The 19939-nt window shown below is 40.2% G+C and overlaps 2 protein-coding genes and 1 long non-coding RNA gene across 3 annotated transcripts; all 3 read right to left on the bottom strand.

Annotated features, from left to right (window-relative positions):
- LOC119720755 (sterile alpha motif domain-containing protein 9-like) lies at nucleotides 1–5356 on the bottom strand. The gene is made up of 2 exons (XM_038190587.1): nucleotides 697–5356; nucleotides 1–181 (listed from the first exon to the last, which is right to left on the bottom strand). The coding sequence occupies exons 1-2, from the start codon at nucleotides 5329–5331 to the stop codon at nucleotides 77–79; spliced, it is 4740 nt and encodes a 1579-aa protein (XP_038046515.1). The 5' UTR covers nucleotides 5332–5356; the 3' UTR covers nucleotides 1–76.
- Nucleotides 5357–5604: 248 nt separating this feature from the next.
- LOC119720999 lies at nucleotides 5605–7800 on the bottom strand. Its single transcript, XM_038190864.1, has 4 exons — nucleotides 7573–7800; nucleotides 7051–7159; nucleotides 6527–6754; nucleotides 5605–6038 (listed from the first exon to the last, which is right to left on the bottom strand). Exons 1-4 carry the CDS (start codon nucleotides 7798–7800, stop codon nucleotides 5605–5607), a joined length of 999 nt encoding a protein of 332 aa, XP_038046792.1.
- A 556-nt stretch (nucleotides 7801–8356) lies between these two features.
- LOC119720756 lies at nucleotides 8357–9680 on the bottom strand. The gene is made up of 2 exons (XR_005270115.1): nucleotides 9332–9680; nucleotides 8357–8468 (listed from the first exon to the last, which is right to left on the bottom strand). It is a non-coding gene; the product is annotated as an uncharacterized LOC119720756 (long non-coding RNA).
- Between the last annotated feature and the right edge of the window lie 10259 nt (nucleotides 9681–19939).

Below are 19939 nucleotides of genomic sequence, written 5' to 3'. Positions count from 1 at the left end.
TGGAACTTCACTATACTTCGTAGCCCTTTACTGTGGCGGTTCGGTAACTGACTTCAGTTGACAGACCACCGTTAGTTTATCCATCGTCGTACGTTTCCTTTTGCCAAGCATGCATGAGTTCAGACGATTTCCTATCTAGTTCACGTTGTTTCGCTGTGATCCTACGTGTGATTTCTTTCTTCTACGACCAAAAAAAATGAACCCTATTAAAATCACAATAATTGAGACGGGTTACCATAATATGTCATTTAGAAGTTCTTTTAAACACACTATTCTGTTCTTAATTTCATGTCTTGCCTATTTAGTTCGATGATCCTGCCGAACATTGCAACTAGAACTGTCATAGTTTACTCACTCCTGTTACAACATACAAGATGACCTTGTCAATGAAAAGTTTATTTTCTTCGTCTTCTTCTCATAATTATACGTGTAAAGGTACCACTAAGAAGACACGTTATCGTAATTTCTTCGCACCATGGGAGACATCGGTCATTAGGGAGACATTTTCATGTCTTCCTAATGTCACAGCCCCCCATTTAGAGTCACAATTTTGCAGTCGCAATTAGATTATATTTGTTGCTTGTGGTCTAATTAGTAAACATGCCGAAATTCGTCGGAAAAGGACAAGGGAATATTGGGTTAGGGCACATTTAAAATTTAAAATGTCCATATAATTTATATATATATCAGTCTTACCTCGAGGGATTTCAACTTGCGATCCCGCAGTGATTCCTGAAGTTCTAGTAGTTCATTGTGCAGTTCTTGACATTTCTTCTGAAGACGGTCAATTTGAGATGTATCATCGGATGATGACGCCTTTGACTTGGATCTGGGCAGAATGTGCTTCGGGTATGCCTTGTGAAAATGCCGTGGTTCGTTATCATCACAAGATTCTTTGCCCTTGGGTGTGACGCTGTAAGCCACTGGACCACTCCAGCTGAATCCAAGGTAGAATGTTACACTTTCTTGGCTTTGCGTGTGTTTGTGGGATGGAACAGCCAACTTTATGATGATCTTCTTATCTTTCTTATAGCCGTAAACCAGCGAAGTGTTATTTAGAAGGATTCCCTCCAATCGAACCAATCGATCCTTGACTGTACTGGATTGCCAGAATTCACGTCTTTCGAGCTTACTTTGTGTGGCGAGAATTTCGTTGATATGAACGAACACCTTTAGACCTTGACCACGGCCTAAAAAGAAATGGGTTCGTGGTTTCATGTTAAATCGGGTGTGGCCTATGGACTTTTCTTGGCGTGACATCTGTAGTCCCTTGACATTGTGTCCTCCATCTGCTCTGATTTTCAACTTTTCAATATAATGGATCACGTCTTCCCTGTCTCTTCTTTCTGATTCCGAATCTTGAATTGGCCACAGAAACATCATCATCAAAAAAGGCGCCCATCTGTTATCGGTTTTTCCACGATCGCCGTCATTTAATGGACGAACAAATTTTGCATAAACTTCGTCTGCTGACATGTACTCTTTACCGCTGGATAAGAGAGCCAGGTGAATGAACACCAATATCTTCAGATCAAAAACAGTATAATTACTTGAATTCTGCAACAGTAGCTGACGAGACTTTTCGAGATTTCGTTTATTTTCCTCAGCCAGATTAAATATATCACCGAATCTGCTACAGTGAAGATTGATGACAACTCGTCGACGATGTTCAGCAAGGCTTTTAGGATCCTCTTCATTGCATGTATCAAATGGTACAGGTTCTCCGTAGTATTTCTCATACATATTCGAGTACTTATTCAGTTCTTCTCTCATCTCCTCCAGCTTTTCTCCAACAATATTCGCAGATGAACCATCCTTATAATACGTTAAAGTGTTATCCATGATATCCAAGGCAGAGTCTACTCTGCTTTTCAGTTCTCTAATTTGGGAATCACACTCTTGATCCCACTGTGGGTATTCATCCGTACGTTTGTTCAAATTTAAGAGGTACGTCTTGAAAGCGTTTCCGTCTTTAGATGATCTGAATGGCTCAACACACACAGATATGACATGAAGCAGTTCGAAAGCTACATTAAGATGGGCATATAAAGCGGAGAACTCCATTTGCATTGTTTCTTTGGAAAAATCAAAGGATTTGCGGAAGGCGTCAATTGCACTAAATGAAAGATTAATAATTTCCTTAGAAACGTCTTTGTCGAGAACTTGCTGGTTTCCCAGACACGGTGCTGAAAGTGTTTTCAAATGTTTCTGGGAAATTCGGCCTTTTGTATCCCAAAAGTAAGGTTTTTTTGGGTTAATCTCCAAGGCCTTATCAATGGAAGCATGAGCCATTTGAAAATTCCCCTCTTTCAGATAAAGTCTTGCAAGGTGCTGTGCAATAAATGCATCATTCAGTATGTCAAGACCAGTTTCAAGAATCTTGGCAGCTTTTTCCGGTCCCTGGCTCTTCTGTTTGTAAACGTCTTCAATAAGACCCGAAAAGTCCGTCTTTGTGTTGTCTGCAGATCCCAATCGTATTCTACGGATAAGAAGATTGTGTACCGTGTTTTTAAGGTCTTTTTTGCTGTGGGACGGTGACCTCAACAGTTCGCTATTCAGGAACTCTAGGGCGACGTCTTTCACTGATTGATTCCCACTCATTTCTTGTGTTTGCCGTAAAGCTTCTTCTGCTATGCTCTTATGGAATATCTTTAATGTTCTGTTTTCGGTCATTACCACAATAATCTTGAAAGAGGCTGAAACCGACTTCTCCCAATTTTTGGTGTGTTTTTTGGTCAAGTACGTTGTTTTTCTACTTTTTAATTGGGTTTCCATTAGAACGTCGCAGCATGAGATTGGGATTTCAGCTTCGTGCATGTACGTGTTCAGGAATGCACAGTATTTTATCAGGCTAATCTCGTTACTTTTAATATCACCGTGATGAAGTATTTCCGAAACAACCCTCTTTATATATTCCTTGTTGAATTCTTCTTTCATTACCATGAAGGCAAGGAGATTGTCGGGATTGTAATCACCTGTGTTGAACTCACTTTCTTTACGTTCCAATTCACTGTACTTTTTCTGGAACCATTCCTTTTCCTTCGGGTACAACTTATGTGTCAACGGAATATACAGGTCCTGGTTTCTGCTTAGCTCTTGAATCATCTGATAGGGGTCCATATTTCGCTTGCAATGGAGAAGGACGCAGACTGCTCCACCATCCAAATGGATACCCTTTGACGCCTCCTCTAAATCTCCAATTAAATCTAACACTTCCAAGTCATCAAAATTATCGATAAGCACACATACTGGAGGAATCTTTCCTGCCTTTTCCTTTGTATATCCATACTTTCTTGCTTCCATTACTTGATTGACCGTATTGCTGGTTATCCTATTGACTACAATGCAGCGAACATCTTTGTGAAGTTGCCACAACACATGACGAGCCAAAGTGCTGCCTCCCGCACCTGGTTGATGCAGAAGTGTTACAGTGACAATTAAGCTGTCTTCAACCTTGGAACTCTCCAATGGCTTTTTGACTTTCTTAAGAACTTCCCCAAACCCTTTTCGTTTCAGTACATGACCACAGGATTTGTGAATCTGTTCCTCTCTTTCACCAATGGCAAAATTCCACCAATCAGCCTGCTCACCACGATAAAAGTTCAATTCTTTTTCCCCCGCAAATTTTTGGTAGCCCTGACTGGATTCGTCCATGTCGGTGTTTTCGCATTCGTTTTTGCAAACAACAGTTATGTCATCCCATTCGTCTTTTTGTTTCTCAGAAAGGAAACATTTTCCTGGCGTGCTGGTAGGGAGTTGGCTTGCATTGATCTGATTCACACCACTCATTCGCATTATGATGCGGTCGATTTCTTGCCATTCCAGTCCAACCAAACTCCTCTCGTCTAACTCAGATTTGGTGAACCACTTCTCTACACCCTTTGCAAACTGCGAGTAAACATTCTCATCTTCAGCGATACAGGTGATGTTGTCTAAGCCTTTAAAAGACGAAGCAATTTTTCGGAAAATGTCGCAGATGATTCCAAGATCATCATTGGACATGAGAAGGAACACAATGGAAGCACGCCCCTTTGGTATGACTGAAGGCTGAGCAAAGAAACTGATTGATGCCTCAACATCTCGACTGCGTTCTTTGTTCCATTCCTGTAGATCCATGTGAGGGGTGTGGATACTTGGGTGGTCTTCTCGACCATTCGCGAACAGCCAAAGTGTTTTTTCAGGAAATCTTATCTTGTTTCTTAGATCTTCCTCTGACTCGATGTCCCTGAACAGGTCTGGTTGCTGCAAAGTGACCATCCTATCATCATGGTACAGCTTACACAGCCCATCCGATAGAGAATCTGAATCAAAATCCAAGGCGGTTGTCCATCTAATGGTTTTGATGAATCCAAATCGCTGGCGAATGTAGTCGATTCTAGAACATGCAGGAGAGAGAGTGGGAGTTTTATTTGCAACCAGTAATGGATAAGACAACTGGTCCAGATCTCCACGGTCATCACCCGTTAGTAACGTGCGAAGTCTGGCCTCGTTGGTCTGTGTATCTTGCGACGTTTTGTCTGCGGATGTCGGAGGTTTTATCTTGGTAACGGACTCGCTTTTGCCTTCCACTTGCATCAATGCCTGTCCTTCTTCGTTGCTGGGTTGCAAGGCTGGCCGAGGTTTAGGAGGACGAGGACTTTGAGGAAAGTCTACACTTGATTTGTTTTTTGGGACGTCATTTTGGGGTGTTCCATGAGATATCTGAAACGGTGCTACCTCGAGTGATGCAGGAGTTTTCCTTACAACTAGCAAATCTGTGTCATCGTGGTCGCTATCGCACTCACTTTTTCCTGTGGATGATGGGGCTGGAGATGTTTTGATTCTTTGACGAGGAGAAACGATTACGTCTTTCTCGGTACTGTCTTCACTTTTACTCTTTTCGACATATGGTGCATGTGGTTCCTTATCTGTCTGGGTTGGTTTCTTTTTCCTTGTTGACTTTTTGACAGCCGGGTGAGACATCGGTATTTTGGGTCGCACTGCTGGTTGAAGTGTCCCTTCCAATCCTGTTCGTACCGATTCTTCGACAGCATCTGGTGACAACCTTTCAGAATGGTCTGGACTTACAGCTGCTGGTGCCACTAACACCGATTTGCCACTTGACGGAGTGGTCAAGGTTTGCTTTTCCAAATCTAACCACTTATCTCGATGATGTAAGATAAGTCTCGCGTTACCTATTGCCACGTTAAAGTCTTCCATAAGATGCTCCTTCCTGTATATTTCCAAAACCTTTCCATGAACGTCTCCATCATAAAACTTGTTGGCAACCGGGTCCGGTATGCCGATGCTCAGAAGCCAGCGTTTCACGTTTTCTTTGGTCCACTCTGACATGTGTACCGGCAGATCCTGCAGGTTGTTTGTATCTGGGGATTAGAATAAAATGGAAATTACGAGTGGTGAAGATGACATCATACATTCTCAAAACAAGACTAAAAAAACTTAAGTGTCAAAAAATTGTAAAAAAATTGCATCTCATGCTGTAATATTTTGTGAAAATGGTTTTAATTATTTGCCAATATAGAAATCGTTTGTAGTGTTATTTGATGTTGCTGATTCTTTGCAGATTGCCCTAAATTAAAAACGACTCCTCGTACATAACATCAATTACCCACTTATTGTCATTGCAATCTTTTCGAGTGGCATTTTACCTTTTTGCATTTTGTCAAAGAATTTGCAGCATTCCCGGTAGTCACGCTCGAGAATTGTCACCTTGATAGCCATGTCGCTCTTATCCTCTGTTGTAAGTTCATTAGTAATGAGGATCTCGGTCAGTCTTTTGGCGAGTTCGCCAGTGGTGTACATAGCCCACAGCTTGTCAAGACCTCCCCGGCTTCTGACACGCAAGATGAATTTCACGGATCCCATCGTTGCCTCCTGGAGCTCCGAGTCACATTCTTTGAAAACGTTGACCACCAGGTCCATAATGTGGGTCTTGCCATATTGCTTTACTGTGCGTTTCAGCATTTCGAAAAGTTGTGCATTCATTCCCTCATGAGGGTTCTCCTTACACGTCACATCGATAGCTGATGTCATTTGCGCTGGAAAAAAAGAATGATGCAACTGAGTTAACTTTTGCATTTTAAAATTAATTTACAAAAGAAAAATATAGAAGTAGTTGTTAATGTTTTTTTCTCCCGTGAGGGATTCTTGGATTTTGTTTCTTGGTTAAAAGCATCCAGAATCCTTAACTAGGGAGCTTAAAAGGGAGGTCCTTGGAAGAGTGGTATGGGGCTATTTTTTTGTAGGTTTTATTATATATATGCTATGCTTGTAGTTGTCTCTAAATATGGCTGATGACGATGGGGATCGCTCCATACTGTAACGAATGCAGCAAAGAACGAATGTTGGAATATTGATGAAGAGGTGTGGGTTCTATTAAATAGATTCTTTGACCAACCTGGTGAGTTTCACCCTTCTTTGAATTACACATTTGTTTCCCTCCTAATTTCGTTAAGATTTAATTTTAATAACATTTTTCGAAAAAAACCCAAAACCAATCCTGGTGGCAGAATGGGGCACTGCTTACGGTATTTAAACGAACTTGAAGATACATTGCCTAATATGATAGGGCTATTAGTGACGTTTTGAATGTTGATGACTCCAATGCTTGCTACAGTGCTTGCTTTTACAGGTGTACTTGAAGCTGCTGACGCGGCACCTTCAGAGGATGTCTGAGGTACAAGAGGGGTCTCTTCAGCTGCAGGGACGACCGGTTGCTGGCTCGACTGGGTTTGTTCAGGTTTCTGCCCTTTTCCTATCATGAGGAAAATTTAAATCACAGCCTTAGATGATAGACTCCTCCTTCAATAAACTGACAACTTTTGCAATCCTTTAAAACTGGCATGATTCATACGGTAACTCAGAAACTAAAGTAATTTCACTATTTTCGCACGCAGTATTATTTTTGTTGTTGTGGGTCTTTAATGTATGACAATTTTTGTTTTGTTGATATTGCAAAAGCCGAATTTTACTATAAAATCCCAAAACTCAGTATACAGGAAGGCAACGTAGACACATTAAGATCTACCAACACGCAAAAAACAGCTTTACCTGATTTTTTGTTCTTTTTCCTCCCGCCCAACAGCCCAGACACAAGGCGCAGTTCTATGGTAGCATCGTGTTCAATGCCGTGATCAGTTATGGACAAGGCATCACAAAGCTGAAAAACAACATTAGGCCCTATAAAAATACTGATTACTAAAAGGGAAAGATTTCCGCAAATAAAGAAAAAGTAAAGAAAGATTTGTGTGACGTTTACATTTATGAAATGTCCATACTTCCTTTTAGTGGAAAAACTTCGAATTGTAAAGTTGGGATGGGATTTGCAATTTATAAAAGTCTGAAAATTGGACTTAAGGTCTAAAAGATGCATTTCTTTGTTACGGATAATGTATTTCTCTATAAATTCCAAGTGCAAATTTTCCTCGCCTTTCAACAGTGCCAAAGATTAATTAGAAAAGTAAGCAAAATGTTGGTGGTCAAGCTCTCGAAAGTGCTAAAACCGTTGCGGTTCAAAATCGGCCTAAATCGGTTCATTATTCGATAATATGGATACAGTGTCTCTCACATTACCTCAAGACCCTTTCTGGTGAATAAATGTTGCTTCTCAGGATCGATCCCAAGTTTGTCCTGTAGTAATCCCTTCAGGTCTGAGGTGGAGGTTGACGGATGCAATTGCAACGAGATGGTTGATGCCAAAGGTGTAGAAATGAAGATCTGGATTTTGTCTGTCTTGCAACCTTGGCTGGAACTACTGATCAGAAAATGACAATTTGAGCACAAAAGGAACTCATCAAACATAAACACGTTTAGGTCATAGAACACATTGATTTCATTTGGGCAAACTTTCACTTGTGTTGCCCAATACATGTATTGAGCTTTTTAAAGTGGGTGTTCAGGGGCGTTTCGCTGCCGGGGGAGGGGGAAGGGGCAAGGGGAGGCGGAGGAGGAAAGGAAGGGGGAGAGTGCACTCGCTGTGTGTTTCTGGATTATTTTACACATTCTAAAAAATAGTTGCTCAATATTGGGTAAAATTACTACCTTTTCGAGAGTAAAAAGGGAACATGGTCGTCAACTTGTGTACTTTTTTTTACACACTAGCTAAAGTGCAGAAAAGTACCCATTTCAGTGTAACTTTTACCCATAATTGTGTTACGTGTTTGCACAACAAAGTTGGGTAAAAAAGTTTACCCATGTGACGACCATGTTCCCTTTTTACTCAATTATTGGGTATATCTTTACCCAACCCTCCTTTTACCCAAGTGTTGTGTCAGTTTCTTACCCAGATATTGGGTTCAAATTTTTACCCTGCACTATTGGGTTCTAAATTTACCCATCACTTGGGTTGTTTTTGAATTAGTTGTTGTGTACCTTTGTTATTGATCCTTGCGGTTTTATTCAACTTTGAACTCTGCAATGTGAATTGCATGCTAGAGACAGCAATCGCGAGGGATTTCAATAACTGAGTCCTGGGTTGGAAAGTCAGTAAAATGAATAAGATAATATTTCCCCAAATATGGTGCTGATGCATAAGGACTATTACGAGGAACGTGGGCTAAATAATGGGCAGGGGTGTTAGAATTTCCCTCAATCAACTCATTCAAATACAATTCCCAAATGTCGGTCACTTTACTCCGTGTTTCTAGATCTGAGAACACTCACTATACAGTACATGAAACGTATGCATCATGTGCATGGAATCGTGGTTGGCAGAGCCGTGACGTCCAAGTTGCACATAAATGTCCAAAAAATAAGCATGTTACTTCTCTAATCTCCCCGATATTAAAGGGAAAATACAACATTTGCAAACGTCAACAAATAAAACTACCAAATCATTTTGAAATACCTTGCTGGACTGTTAGTGAATAACAGTGTAAAGCATCCTGTAAAATCATGGCACCTGGTATACTGTCATTTTCAAGAAAAGTGGTATTTTTGTATCAATTTCCAACGCTGATCGGCCGATCAGCGTTGGAAAAAACTGGCTTTTTTTTCAAATACTGGCCCCAGTTGACCATCGCACTTGTTTGCAATCGATTACACACCTATGAACGGGTACAAGCCAGCTAGACTGGTTCCCTGACCTTACAATTCCCCAATATATGTAAACTGCTCTGTTTCTTCTTAAATGGAGTCTTGGTTTTTATAGCATTTTCGAACCCAAAACCTCAAAAAAGTCAGTGTAACTATATTTGCTATATATTTCCAACCCCCCAATTCCATCCATTTCTGAAAATTACAGCAAAAGCCAATGATGTATATTCCCTTTAATCCTCATACATCAGCATCCCATTTGGAGGAAACAACACTGAAATTCATTTCACTGACTTACCTGGAACAAAGAAATCACGTCATCAAAATCCCCAAATTGTTGAAGGTCTCACAAGCGGCGGCCATTTTGCACATGAGTGATGACGCGTGCACAATATTGGGTAAACGTTGTCACGTGCGTCAGTTTACCCCACACAGTGGTAACATTTTACTAATGTCATGGTAAATTCTACTCTTCAACGTGTACAATGAAATAATTGTTACACAGCGGTGGGGTAAATCCAGTTTCTTTAACCCATCGCTTGGGTAATAACACCATGATTTGAACTCTTTGCCTGTGCTGCAGGGACTTGTAGTCAATGTTGGGTACTATTTTACCCTTTACATGTGTAGCACATTTGACACAAGTAGGAGGTACAAGCGAAAATGTCATTTTGCTCAATATTGGGCAGAAATGACGCAATTTTTTTACACAACAGTTTTACACAACATAAATTTACACTTCTTTTTTAGAGTGCAGCTTTGCCTTATTGAGTTGAAACCTACATGTAATGTCAGCCATATTGCGATTTTTCTGTAGCTTACCAACACCTTCGATATATATTTAGTAAACATGAATAAACTTGGACACAATGATCGTGGATATTACGGCAAATTAGGTATGTTTAAGTCTTAATTGAGATTCGTTGATTTTATCAGTATAGTAGGCCTACATATCGAAAACGGTTGGACTATAAAATACCTGCATTTATGTCTTCTTTGTCGTGTTTGTGACTTCTGGACCAAGGCTGGCGTAGTTGAGGTGGCATCCGATTCTAGGGAAACACCGCAACACTTGCTGACCAATTGACGTTTAGCTGACAGCACGGAGAGGAAAGCTGTCTTCCTGGACTTCTTGACCACTTTCGTTCTAGTGACCATCTTGGCCCGTGAGTGGTCATAGATGACCCGAGCTGCCTTCACAGCATTTTCCCAATCCGCATACGTCTTCAAAACCATGGTGGATTGCTGGATTCTTCGTACTTCCTTTAAAAAGAAAATGATCGTTACAATTTAGCATAGGTTTTCCCGGTTTACTTAAATACTAATTGCAACTTTCAAATTCCTTAGAAAGGTACCTAAACTTCGTTCCAAAATGTTGTTCGGCTCCGTTATAAATTCAGATTTCGAATTTCCACATTGTATACCTGGTCCAGTGTAATTTGCGAATGTAGCATTCCGATTCGTCCTAGTTTCGGGAAATTCGTCTCATGTGGAAATTGGCGTTAATTGAAAAAGGAAAATCGTTTTTATCAGTCATTTCACTGTCCCCCTTTTGTTTGTACTCGAACTTTTTAAAAAGACCTCCCATATGTCTTGCACACAATTCCAAATTGGGGACCTCTTGGAGATTGGGGACCCTATTGTCCTCTATTGTTCAACGTCCCCTATGGGATGAAAAAAAAATAATCACTAGCACCCGCCCATACCCAGGCACGTTTGTTCATGGTGTAAATTGAGGATTTTCTTTTGTTCCTCTTCCCTTTTCCTTTGCTTGTACTCTAACAGTTTCCGTCCTCGATTCACCGATGATGAGTTTCATCGATTTACACCATAAAAAACGCACTTCAACGCAACTACACACCCACCAACCCACGGAAGGACAATGCGGAAACATATAATTATATGCCCCATAAAAATGGCGACTGTATGCGAACAGTTTCATGATTATGCTCTTTGCTCATCACCCATAATATATCATAACAGCAGTGAAGGTTAAAGGGTCATGTGGTCTATGTACACGAACTAAATTTACTCAAGTGCCAAATATTTAACGATAACGAAAAACAATGTATAGGCTAGGCTTACATGTATTATTGTTCGTGGTTGGACTCTGACACCACAGGCTACACTTCGATTTACTATCAACATTTTGTGGTTCTATTCAAGTAATGGACGTGCGTCTGATCAATGAGGTACTATGGGAATGGTCCAATGGAACCCGATTTGAATGCAGTGGTGGATCCAGGATTTTCCAGTGGGGTGACTTGTTGAAATTGTTCAAGGGGGATGAGGCGTTGCCTAAACAGACCATGCACAGGCCGTAATTGATTAAATGTTTATGTGTATATGTTTATTTAGTTTTCAAGCGATCATCTGCTGTCAAAATATATTGAGTACGAAACTTCAATCTAAGTTAAGGGGAATATACAATATTTGCAAACATAAAATAATCAAAACTTCCAAATTATCACAAAAAACCTAACTGGACGGTTAGTAAATGACAGTCTAAAGCATCGTGTAAAATCTTCGAGAAAAGTGGTACAGGGTGTGTTATAAAAAAACGAAACCCAAACCCCCCAAATTATATTTCATATTTAGAAAAATATGTAACACCAAAAATAATAATCACCGGAAAGCCAATTTTGTAAGCTACTTTTAGATGAAAAGAAATTGCTGAAATTGCTCAATCTAAAATTGGCTTTCCAGTCGTTATTGTTTTTGTGCTACTTATTATTTCTAACGCTGATCGGCCTACCAGCGTTCAAAGATTGCCACATATTTTGAATATGTTCAGTATTGACTTGCATTGTCATGTGACTCATGTCAAAACTTAGATAGCATTGAAATTTTCAACGAAAAAGTAACACAGCAGGCTAACGTTCCGCAATTAAAATGTTATGATTCCTTTTTTTATTATAGTAACATGTTCACAGGAGAGAAATCACCACATCGATTTTTTTCTCGTTATGAAATTCTGGTTATATCATTTTCAGGGTTTGAGAATGCTGGTTTACCACCTAAACTCCGTTGTGTGTGTGTGTGAAAAATCAGTAGTAATGAAATAGAGGATTTAGAACTTTTAGGGTATATATTTATCTTTAGCTTTAATACGCGCGCTCCTTAACGGACTTGGTTACCAGGCCGACTTCCGCATGGTTTCCGAAAGCCCAGTCAGGTTCCCGCTACACATATTCCGAACTCACAAACAGCGCACGTCCTATGGGACTGAGACGTACGTGTCAGGGATACAAAACAGTTGACCCTTGAACTTGATAACGGCAAGGTACTTCCCCGCGCCATGCAATCGAACTTGATGTGCCACCAACAACAAAGTTCAGGCCTATATTAATATACACTGTTTCTTTTCCAGAGGATGTAAAACGATTCCCCTATTTCGTTCCATCAGTGTTTTTTTGGCATAAATCCAAATGTGTTGGGTGGGCGATAATCTTTTGAAGTGCCTGTAAAATGATTGTGCATGAACTTCGTTGGAGTGTGGAGGATAATCTTCTTCACAGAAGATACAGATTAGCCTCACAGTGTCATCTGCAAATCTTATTCTAGGTTTGATTATAGGCATTCGCCTACTACTGGGGACAGACACCCGTCTTCATAAATTGAGTCATGAAATCATTCTGCCTTGTGATTAGACGTGATGTTATTTGGACTACAATATTTTAAAAGAATCTTAGAGGATATCAGCAATTATAAGACATTTCTCAGAACAAATTATGCTCTCTGACGTATGCCTACGTCACGCTCTAAGGACAGAAATTTAATGGTCTATACCAATCATCTATCCCAAATACATATAGCAACGCTTTTCACTCTACACAAAAATTGGGGGACGATACGGAAAGAATATTGCAACCTGACGCCACTTCAGCGGTTGTGTACAATGTCTATGGGGAGTTAAGAACATTTTTCCAAGTGTTTCTTGCAAAAATGGAAATGCTTCTCAGTCCCAGATTCATTCCTTATCATCATTTTTGCAATGACTGACCTTCATTGTTCATTGAGATGATAATGAAGAAAAAAGTGGCGTTAGGTTGCAACATTCTTTCCGACGATACACCCCGGCCAAAAAGTGGGGGTACCAGACATGCATTATTTGATACACATGAACGATACTGTAATGACTGACATTCCTCAACGGCACGCACGTCGTTTGCATATAATTATGTGCACTATACAATGTACGTTTGACATGTGTCCATTTGTATAGTTTCCCTGAATAAATGACGATGGTTTGTGTTGCAAATGACAAAATGTAGAAAAGATTTAACCATTATACACCCATTACAAAAGGCCAGGAATAGAAAGGTCTGAGTAAACAAAGCTTCACTCATATGCAGAATAATGTATGCAGACAACCTAGCAAGTCATGGTAGTACATGATGTAGTGCTATTATTAAAGTCATCCATATTACACGGTGTACATGTAGGCATATACGTATCCTTAATACAGAGATGAAACTTTTCAGATTTTAATCTGAAATCAGATTTTTTTTACTTTCCACTGAAATTTCAGATTTTTTTAACAATCCCACAAAAATGATTATTTAACCATTTTTTTTTTTTTTCATTATATTTTCCAAAAAAAGTCCATGAAAAGGCAATGAAAACGGCACATACAGTGTAGTAGTTTTAATCTCTTCTATCATTCGTGAACGGAGTGATTCTATGGTAGAAACACACCTAGGTCAACGCTGATCAGATATTTTTCCAGCTGGAGAAAAGGTTAAATGCTGACCTATGACATGGAAAAATGCACTGGGTCCCACGTTGATGTGTTGTGCTGCACTGCACTGCGCAACACTGTGCCAGCTCGGACCCAAGGTCCAATTTTAGATTTTTTTTGCCAAGGCCAGTTTCATCTCTGTTAATATTTGTGAACAAACAATGCAAGCCTACGCCATTTCCGACTCATGTCGTGTGCATGATGTGCTGAGATTGCGTTCGTTGTTTTCTCACATTTTCCAATCCTCACTGTTTTATATGCTAACATCTTTCCAAAATCCGTACTAATACCAAAATGACAACTGTCACCAGATAAGGAAAGACACAGCCCCCATGCACAGCAAGCAATTTTCCCTTGCATTACCCAGACAGCCACAGTTATACTGCAGTGCGTGCAAACCCAAACTAGCTCCACAGGCCCATCAATTACAAAAATGAACACTTCACTTACCTCGGCGAACGATATTCAGTAGGATTGTGGTTGGTAAGGTTCCCGTTTGAAACCAGTCTCGTTAGCCATGCGAATAAAGTAGGAACTGTTTCTGAAGACAACGCGGTTATATCCATTTATCGACGAAAATGTCCCATCCGCTAAAATAGTTTTAATCAATTCATCTAGTACTGGTTCCCTCTGCCTAGTGGTTATCACGCGAAAACTGACAAACCACGATCTATGACGTTAAAACATATTAAAGGCGTCCAGTAATTCGGGCTCCAATAATAATAGTAGGAATGGTCACTTAAAAAAATAAAATATCTCATATATGAACTTGCGGTGGCTAGTCTTGATTAAAGTCGAAATTTGTTTTGTTCGAAAACGTTGGTCTTTTCACTTGCTCGATGTGAATTCCATGCGGCGCTATTCTGACGTCAGTCGACAACTCCTTTAAATTGGCTCATTATTCAATGGCTCTATTAGCCACTTCTGCATATAGGCTACATAATTCTTGGCAAGGCTTACAATAGCTACCGTGTATAATAAGCTGACAGCGAAACAAAAAGTTGGATGTATTTGTTTGCATATATGTTAATATGTAAGACATTAAGTGGATTTCTTATGACCCAGACTTTTGAACCCGGAACCGACATATGTTTGGAGACCGAACATTATTGTATCGTGAGCCCCTTATAAACACGTAGAGGCATAACTGTATGCAGAAATGAAGTTATAATAAGAACTAGCGCTAAAAATACGTTTATTAATTCTCCATACACGTAGGGCCTACACATATTGCCTCTTTTCCCCCCTGCGTCATGGCAAATGCGCAAGTTCAATGTGAGTTTATGCAAGTTCAACAAAAGCCGAATCCGATTTCATCAGCTCGATACTTCCTTTGAGCATACACTGATCGTACAGCTAACCGTATAACCGTCGCAGACACAAACGATATACCCTCACATCAAATATATCATCAACTAAATACTGATATTATTTTCATTCATTGTCATGACAACTTCCAGAAAATTTGACATTAAAGAGGGAATGTCCGTGCCCTTCAACAAATTCAATTTTTTTTCGTCCGAACGGATTTTCAACTTTGATTTTAATTTCGACAACAAAACCGAACAACCTTTTGCCCCTGAAATTTTCATGTATGAAACCCTTTAAACATGCGCCGATTTTGATTGCTTTTGCGCACAATGGGATCCGAACTGCGAGTAGAGTGGATCCCCAACCTCGTCCCCAGTGCTTACTTTATTTCCAGCCTCGTTTCCAATAGTAAGCCCTGGATAGGAAACTTTCTTCCTGTATTCTGATTCGATACCGCAATTTGCTAGTAATGGATTTATAATATCGTGTAGTTGGTGTTGTTATTTCCAACGTGGATTACGTTTTTACGATCATTGTAATTTTAACGCCCACGCCTTCTAAAAAATACTCTTTTCCTTTCCAATTTGCTCATCGTGTTTTCGTAACTCACAGCGCGACAAATTGATTGTGTTTTTACCCCAGACACCGCATACCAAAACAAACGCTAACGTAACGTACAGGCAGGCACCAGACTATTCCTCATTTGCATATTGTGCAAACATTTTGCACATGCAAATTTACCAACACCAGGGTGACAGAGCAGGTAGTGGCGGGCGCGTACTGCTCGACACCCTGGGGACGAGGTTGAGTGGATCTCAGTCTCTCCGTTATCGATTCTGATAGTATATAGGCAGTGAAGTGTTTATAAACGCGAATCTAAGAGGGCGCTATGCAGCACAGCAGGGAAGATTTCAGCTGCACAAGTATGGGGTAAGAGCATGTACGGTGCATCTTGTCTCCAACTTCGAAAGGAGGACTTTCAAGTTGTTTCGGATGCAACCATGATTTTAAGAGCTCCCTGAAATTCGTTTTAAAACATAAGGGGATTGCGAGCAATCACACCATTTTTAATATATACATATAATTCTGAAATAATTATTGTTCCAAATCTCACAAATGTATTTTCAATTGAGCCACAACGGCTATTCAAAAAATCTTGTCGGGGGGGGGGGGGGCACGGGCGAGGGAGGGCGTGGTGGAGGTCACGAGCCTCGAGTGGGTGGGGACCACTATTGAAAAAATCCCGCTCTTTAAACTTAGTTCAAGCATCCTCTCTGTATATTTCTGGATCCACCACTATTCTCCCTGATTCGGGTCGATTTTTTAGCTCTTTCTCAGTCGTGTGCGTTTACTTTACAAACTTTGTACAGAGAATACTGACGTGTCAAATGCGAGCCATCAATCAACTGTAATAAGCCTTTATGTTGTTACTATTTCATGGTGTTATAATATATCGCAGTTCGATTTGTAGACTATGAAAGATTCCCATATCTGGCCATCACTTGTCACCCTGTGCACAAAGCCTATGAGATTGGTCTAAACATTTCTAATCGTTTTCTCAGTAAATACTGTATCGGACAGTTTCTGTAGCACTTTTGTTGTGGCTTTTGTTTCTAGCCGCCGCCGGAGGGCTCCGACGGCGCATTGTCGACACGTTGGGCCACAGGTGCGCTGACCTGGTTTTGGGTTTGGCTAGCACGCTCCGGAAATAGGCTCTATAAATAGGTTGGGGTAGTATTGTTCACTTATATGCTGGGAATCGATCAGTTGCAGTTCTGATGGCGGTGCGGCGAGTTGCCAGCAGAGTCCGGTTGGCAAAATAAATTAGATCTTCCTACAGAGTTTGAAATCCCGTCCGTGTGTGTCCCCTTTTCTTGCGTATTGCTCACTTGGCGGACAAGCGCCCACTAGGTTCCCGCTACAAAACTTCAGTATTTTCCCTTCTAAATATGACTTTTTGAGACATATTTCCGATGGCTGATTGGTCACTGAAGAGAACATTTAGTGGTGGCCAGATATGGGAATCTTTCCATACTATTTGTCAACGTTGCTTCACAACTTGAGAGGAAGGAACCAATCGTACTCGACTCAGACAACCAGATGTACCCTGTGTCTTTACTGCAACATCATTTCACCCATTACAACATATTCTTTTAGAAGAACAAAAAGTACCCTCTAAGAACAAAAAGTACCCTCTCCAAAAACAATCAACTCCCTCCAAAAAAAAAATCATAAAAATATATACACAATCATAAGTTTTAATTTAAAACGTTTTTACAAGAATATAAAATGATTGCACTGAACTTTCTTCAGACCCTTGTTGACAGGGACATGGAAGAGGAACGACTCTTCTTAATTTCTTTCTGCATTCAAAATCGGTAAATTAAAAATGCAGTTAGTGTTCTGCCAAACACCAAAGTAAGTAAATTGCAAGAACTCCGATCACTTTCAAAATGTTCTCAACGATGGAAACTATTTTCTCGAGGACTTACATGTTGTAACATTATTGACAATTTCCATATTTTGTGACAACGCATCCACCCTTTCAAAACCAGCCCCTACTCGCCGGATTTTAAAACAAAATTAATACATAATCATTATTTTACCCTCATGTCTAATGAAGTTATATCATAACAAACACCGACTTTTACTTGTAACAATAATGCAGCCAAACTCTTCCACAAATTTCAATTCAAATGGAGGCCCAAAGTAATGGTCTAAATATGTTCATATAGTAGTGAAAGTAGAGGAACTCTATGTTTCGTCAAGGCACATAGGGCCATTTGAATTGTGTGCAACGGGCACATTTTCTTCTAACACCTTCGATGATTGTTTTCTTCCGAATGATACCATTTCAGGCGGAATAATTTCACAGGGTATTTGGTACCAGCCCTATCTTCACTTTCAGCATGGACTTTTCTCGTTATATCGGTAGGTTCATGTAGGTACATGTAATTTTCAAATGTCCCTTTGAGTACTTTATTGTCCCTTATAAAACACGTGCCATTTTGTTGGCAAATGGGATGTTGTGGTCACGTGATGCTAACTTTCAGCAAATGGTTATCTCTTGAAATATGAATAGTTTAATGGTGTTCACATTAATTTGGTGTTGACTTAAACATTCTTAAATGTTTGGGTTGCCCGGCTGCCATGGTCTTTAGAACATTACAAGTTTGAGAAAGAACTACATTATTTTGTACATAAATATGATAGGTGTACATCAAATGGGAATATTACATTTCGTTACTGAAAAATATGTATTATAACCCGGCAGGTTGTTATGATCAAAGGCACATACACTGAGAGATGAAGTTACACTGGAACTGATGTATTTTGCTGTGGTGATTGCTCTCTGTCTGTTCTCAAGAATCTACTGAGTTTCTAAGATCTCACAGGTTTTCTTGCCTTAATATAAGGAATTGTTGACGAACTTTTGAATAAAGTATTGAATGTGTGTGGTCCACTTGGGTCTAGGGGTAGCCTGGGGGTTTGGCAAAATAACTATTAATATGGAAAACCGATTCCTTATAAGTCCTTGGTCTGCTGCAATGTGCCTTTAAGTTCCAGTCAAGCATATAATCCAGCCACCAAGGCATTGTTGTTAAACTAACCATTGCTTTTTGCTCGTATCCACCGCCCAAAATAGGGCGCAGGGCAGGGCTCATGATCTCCGTCACAAAATGTTCTGAAGGAAGCACAAGCGCGCCAAGCATTGTGGGGGTATAACTGCCGCATCCAATGCACGTACATTTTCTATGCGCACATGTCATGCGCAGGCGGAAAGCTTGACCTGTGTTATTGTTCAATTCAATGAGGCTCGAAGAAATTACATATGTCATACATCCGGAAGAAATTAGCCCTTCCCAGCGCCCTATTTGGGTGGTGGGTACGAGCGAAGCATGTGTCTCACTACTACTATAATGAAAGTGGTGCACGTTTTGCTTCAGTGGTCGACCATAACGAGGAAGACAGTTTTGGTGATTTTCAAATCGTACAGCTGCTAATAATATCAAATATGAATATAATGTACAAATATAGCTTACAAAGCATTATTTAGTTTTCATATCGTACAGCTGCTGTTAAAACTTTACGTATGAATATAAAACGTATGTAGCTTACAGAATATAAAACTATAGCAACATTTATATTTCCAAACCCATAGCAACTCACAATAGATATTAGATGGTAATCGTAATGGCGCTCTCCACAAGATATACCGTTATCAACTCGTGAGAGTAATACAGTAAAAGAAGAAAAAAAATGTTCCATTTCTGTGTTTGTAAATGTTGGCTTTTCAGTTGCAGGATATGCAACGGTTTCTTACCAGCTACATTTGAATATATAATGTGCGCTTCTCTACAGAAGCAATGCAGTTGGGTCGAAAGCAACCAAGTTCCCATGACAAAGCACACATGTAAACAAAACTGACGTCAGTTGGCAAGCTTGAGTCCATGGACAACTGAGTTCCCGGGTGGACCCTTGCCATGATGCGAATCAAACGAATGGAAGTATGGACCGCGAGATGTCCAGAGATTCGTAATGTTTCATGTTTGCAACGACGGTAGACGCGATTCATAGTGGAGATGCAGAAGAAAAATAAAGCAGATGGACGCCTTTATAACTGGCCTTCATTGATCCACACATGGCAGAAATCGTCTGTAACTTGGTCCAAATATACACGAATACATGGAGACAGATGTATCCACCTCATGCAACCGTTTTCAATGTCTCAATCTCAATCTTTACTGCAAAAAGTCCGGACCCTCGTCAGACACACCTCAAAGCAGAGATTGGCCACCGACTGTCAATCAGTGTGGCAGTGATATAGGACCTTGTGTTTTGGGGATGACATAG

This window comes from Patiria miniata, unplaced genomic scaffold, assembly GCF_015706575.1.
Source record: "Patiria miniata isolate m_02_andy unplaced genomic scaffold, ASM1570657v1 HiC_scaffold_9, whole genome shotgun sequence".
Classification (NCBI taxonomy): Eukaryota; Metazoa; Echinodermata; class Asteroidea; order Valvatida; family Asterinidae; genus Patiria; species Patiria miniata.
The sequence above is the reverse complement of the archived record's forward strand: the minus strand, read 5'-3'. Positions and strand labels throughout refer to the sequence as shown.

Bases quoted from the DNA above. Each gene is read 5' to 3' on its own strand.
- LOC119720755 (XM_038190587.1), bottom strand. From the start codon at position 5,331: ATGTCAGAGTGGACCAAAGAAAACGTGAAACGCTGGCTTCTGAGCATC. The intron at 182-696 runs GTAAGACTGATA...TTTTGGTCGTAG, and splicing joins GCAAGTTGAAATCCCTCGAG to AAGAAAGAAATCACACGTAG.
- LOC119720999 (XM_038190864.1), bottom strand. From the start codon at position 7,800: ATGTTTGATGAGTTCCTTTTGTGCTCAAATTGTCATTTTCTGATCAGT. The intron at 7,160-7,572 runs GTAATGTGAGAG...GTTGTTTTTCAG, and splicing joins TCACCAGAAAGGGTCTTGAG to CTTTGTGATGCCTTGTCCAT. The intron at 6,755-7,050 runs GTAAAGCTGTTT...TCCTCATGATAG, and splicing joins GAAAAAGAACAAAAAATCAG to GAAAAGGGCAGAAACCTGAA.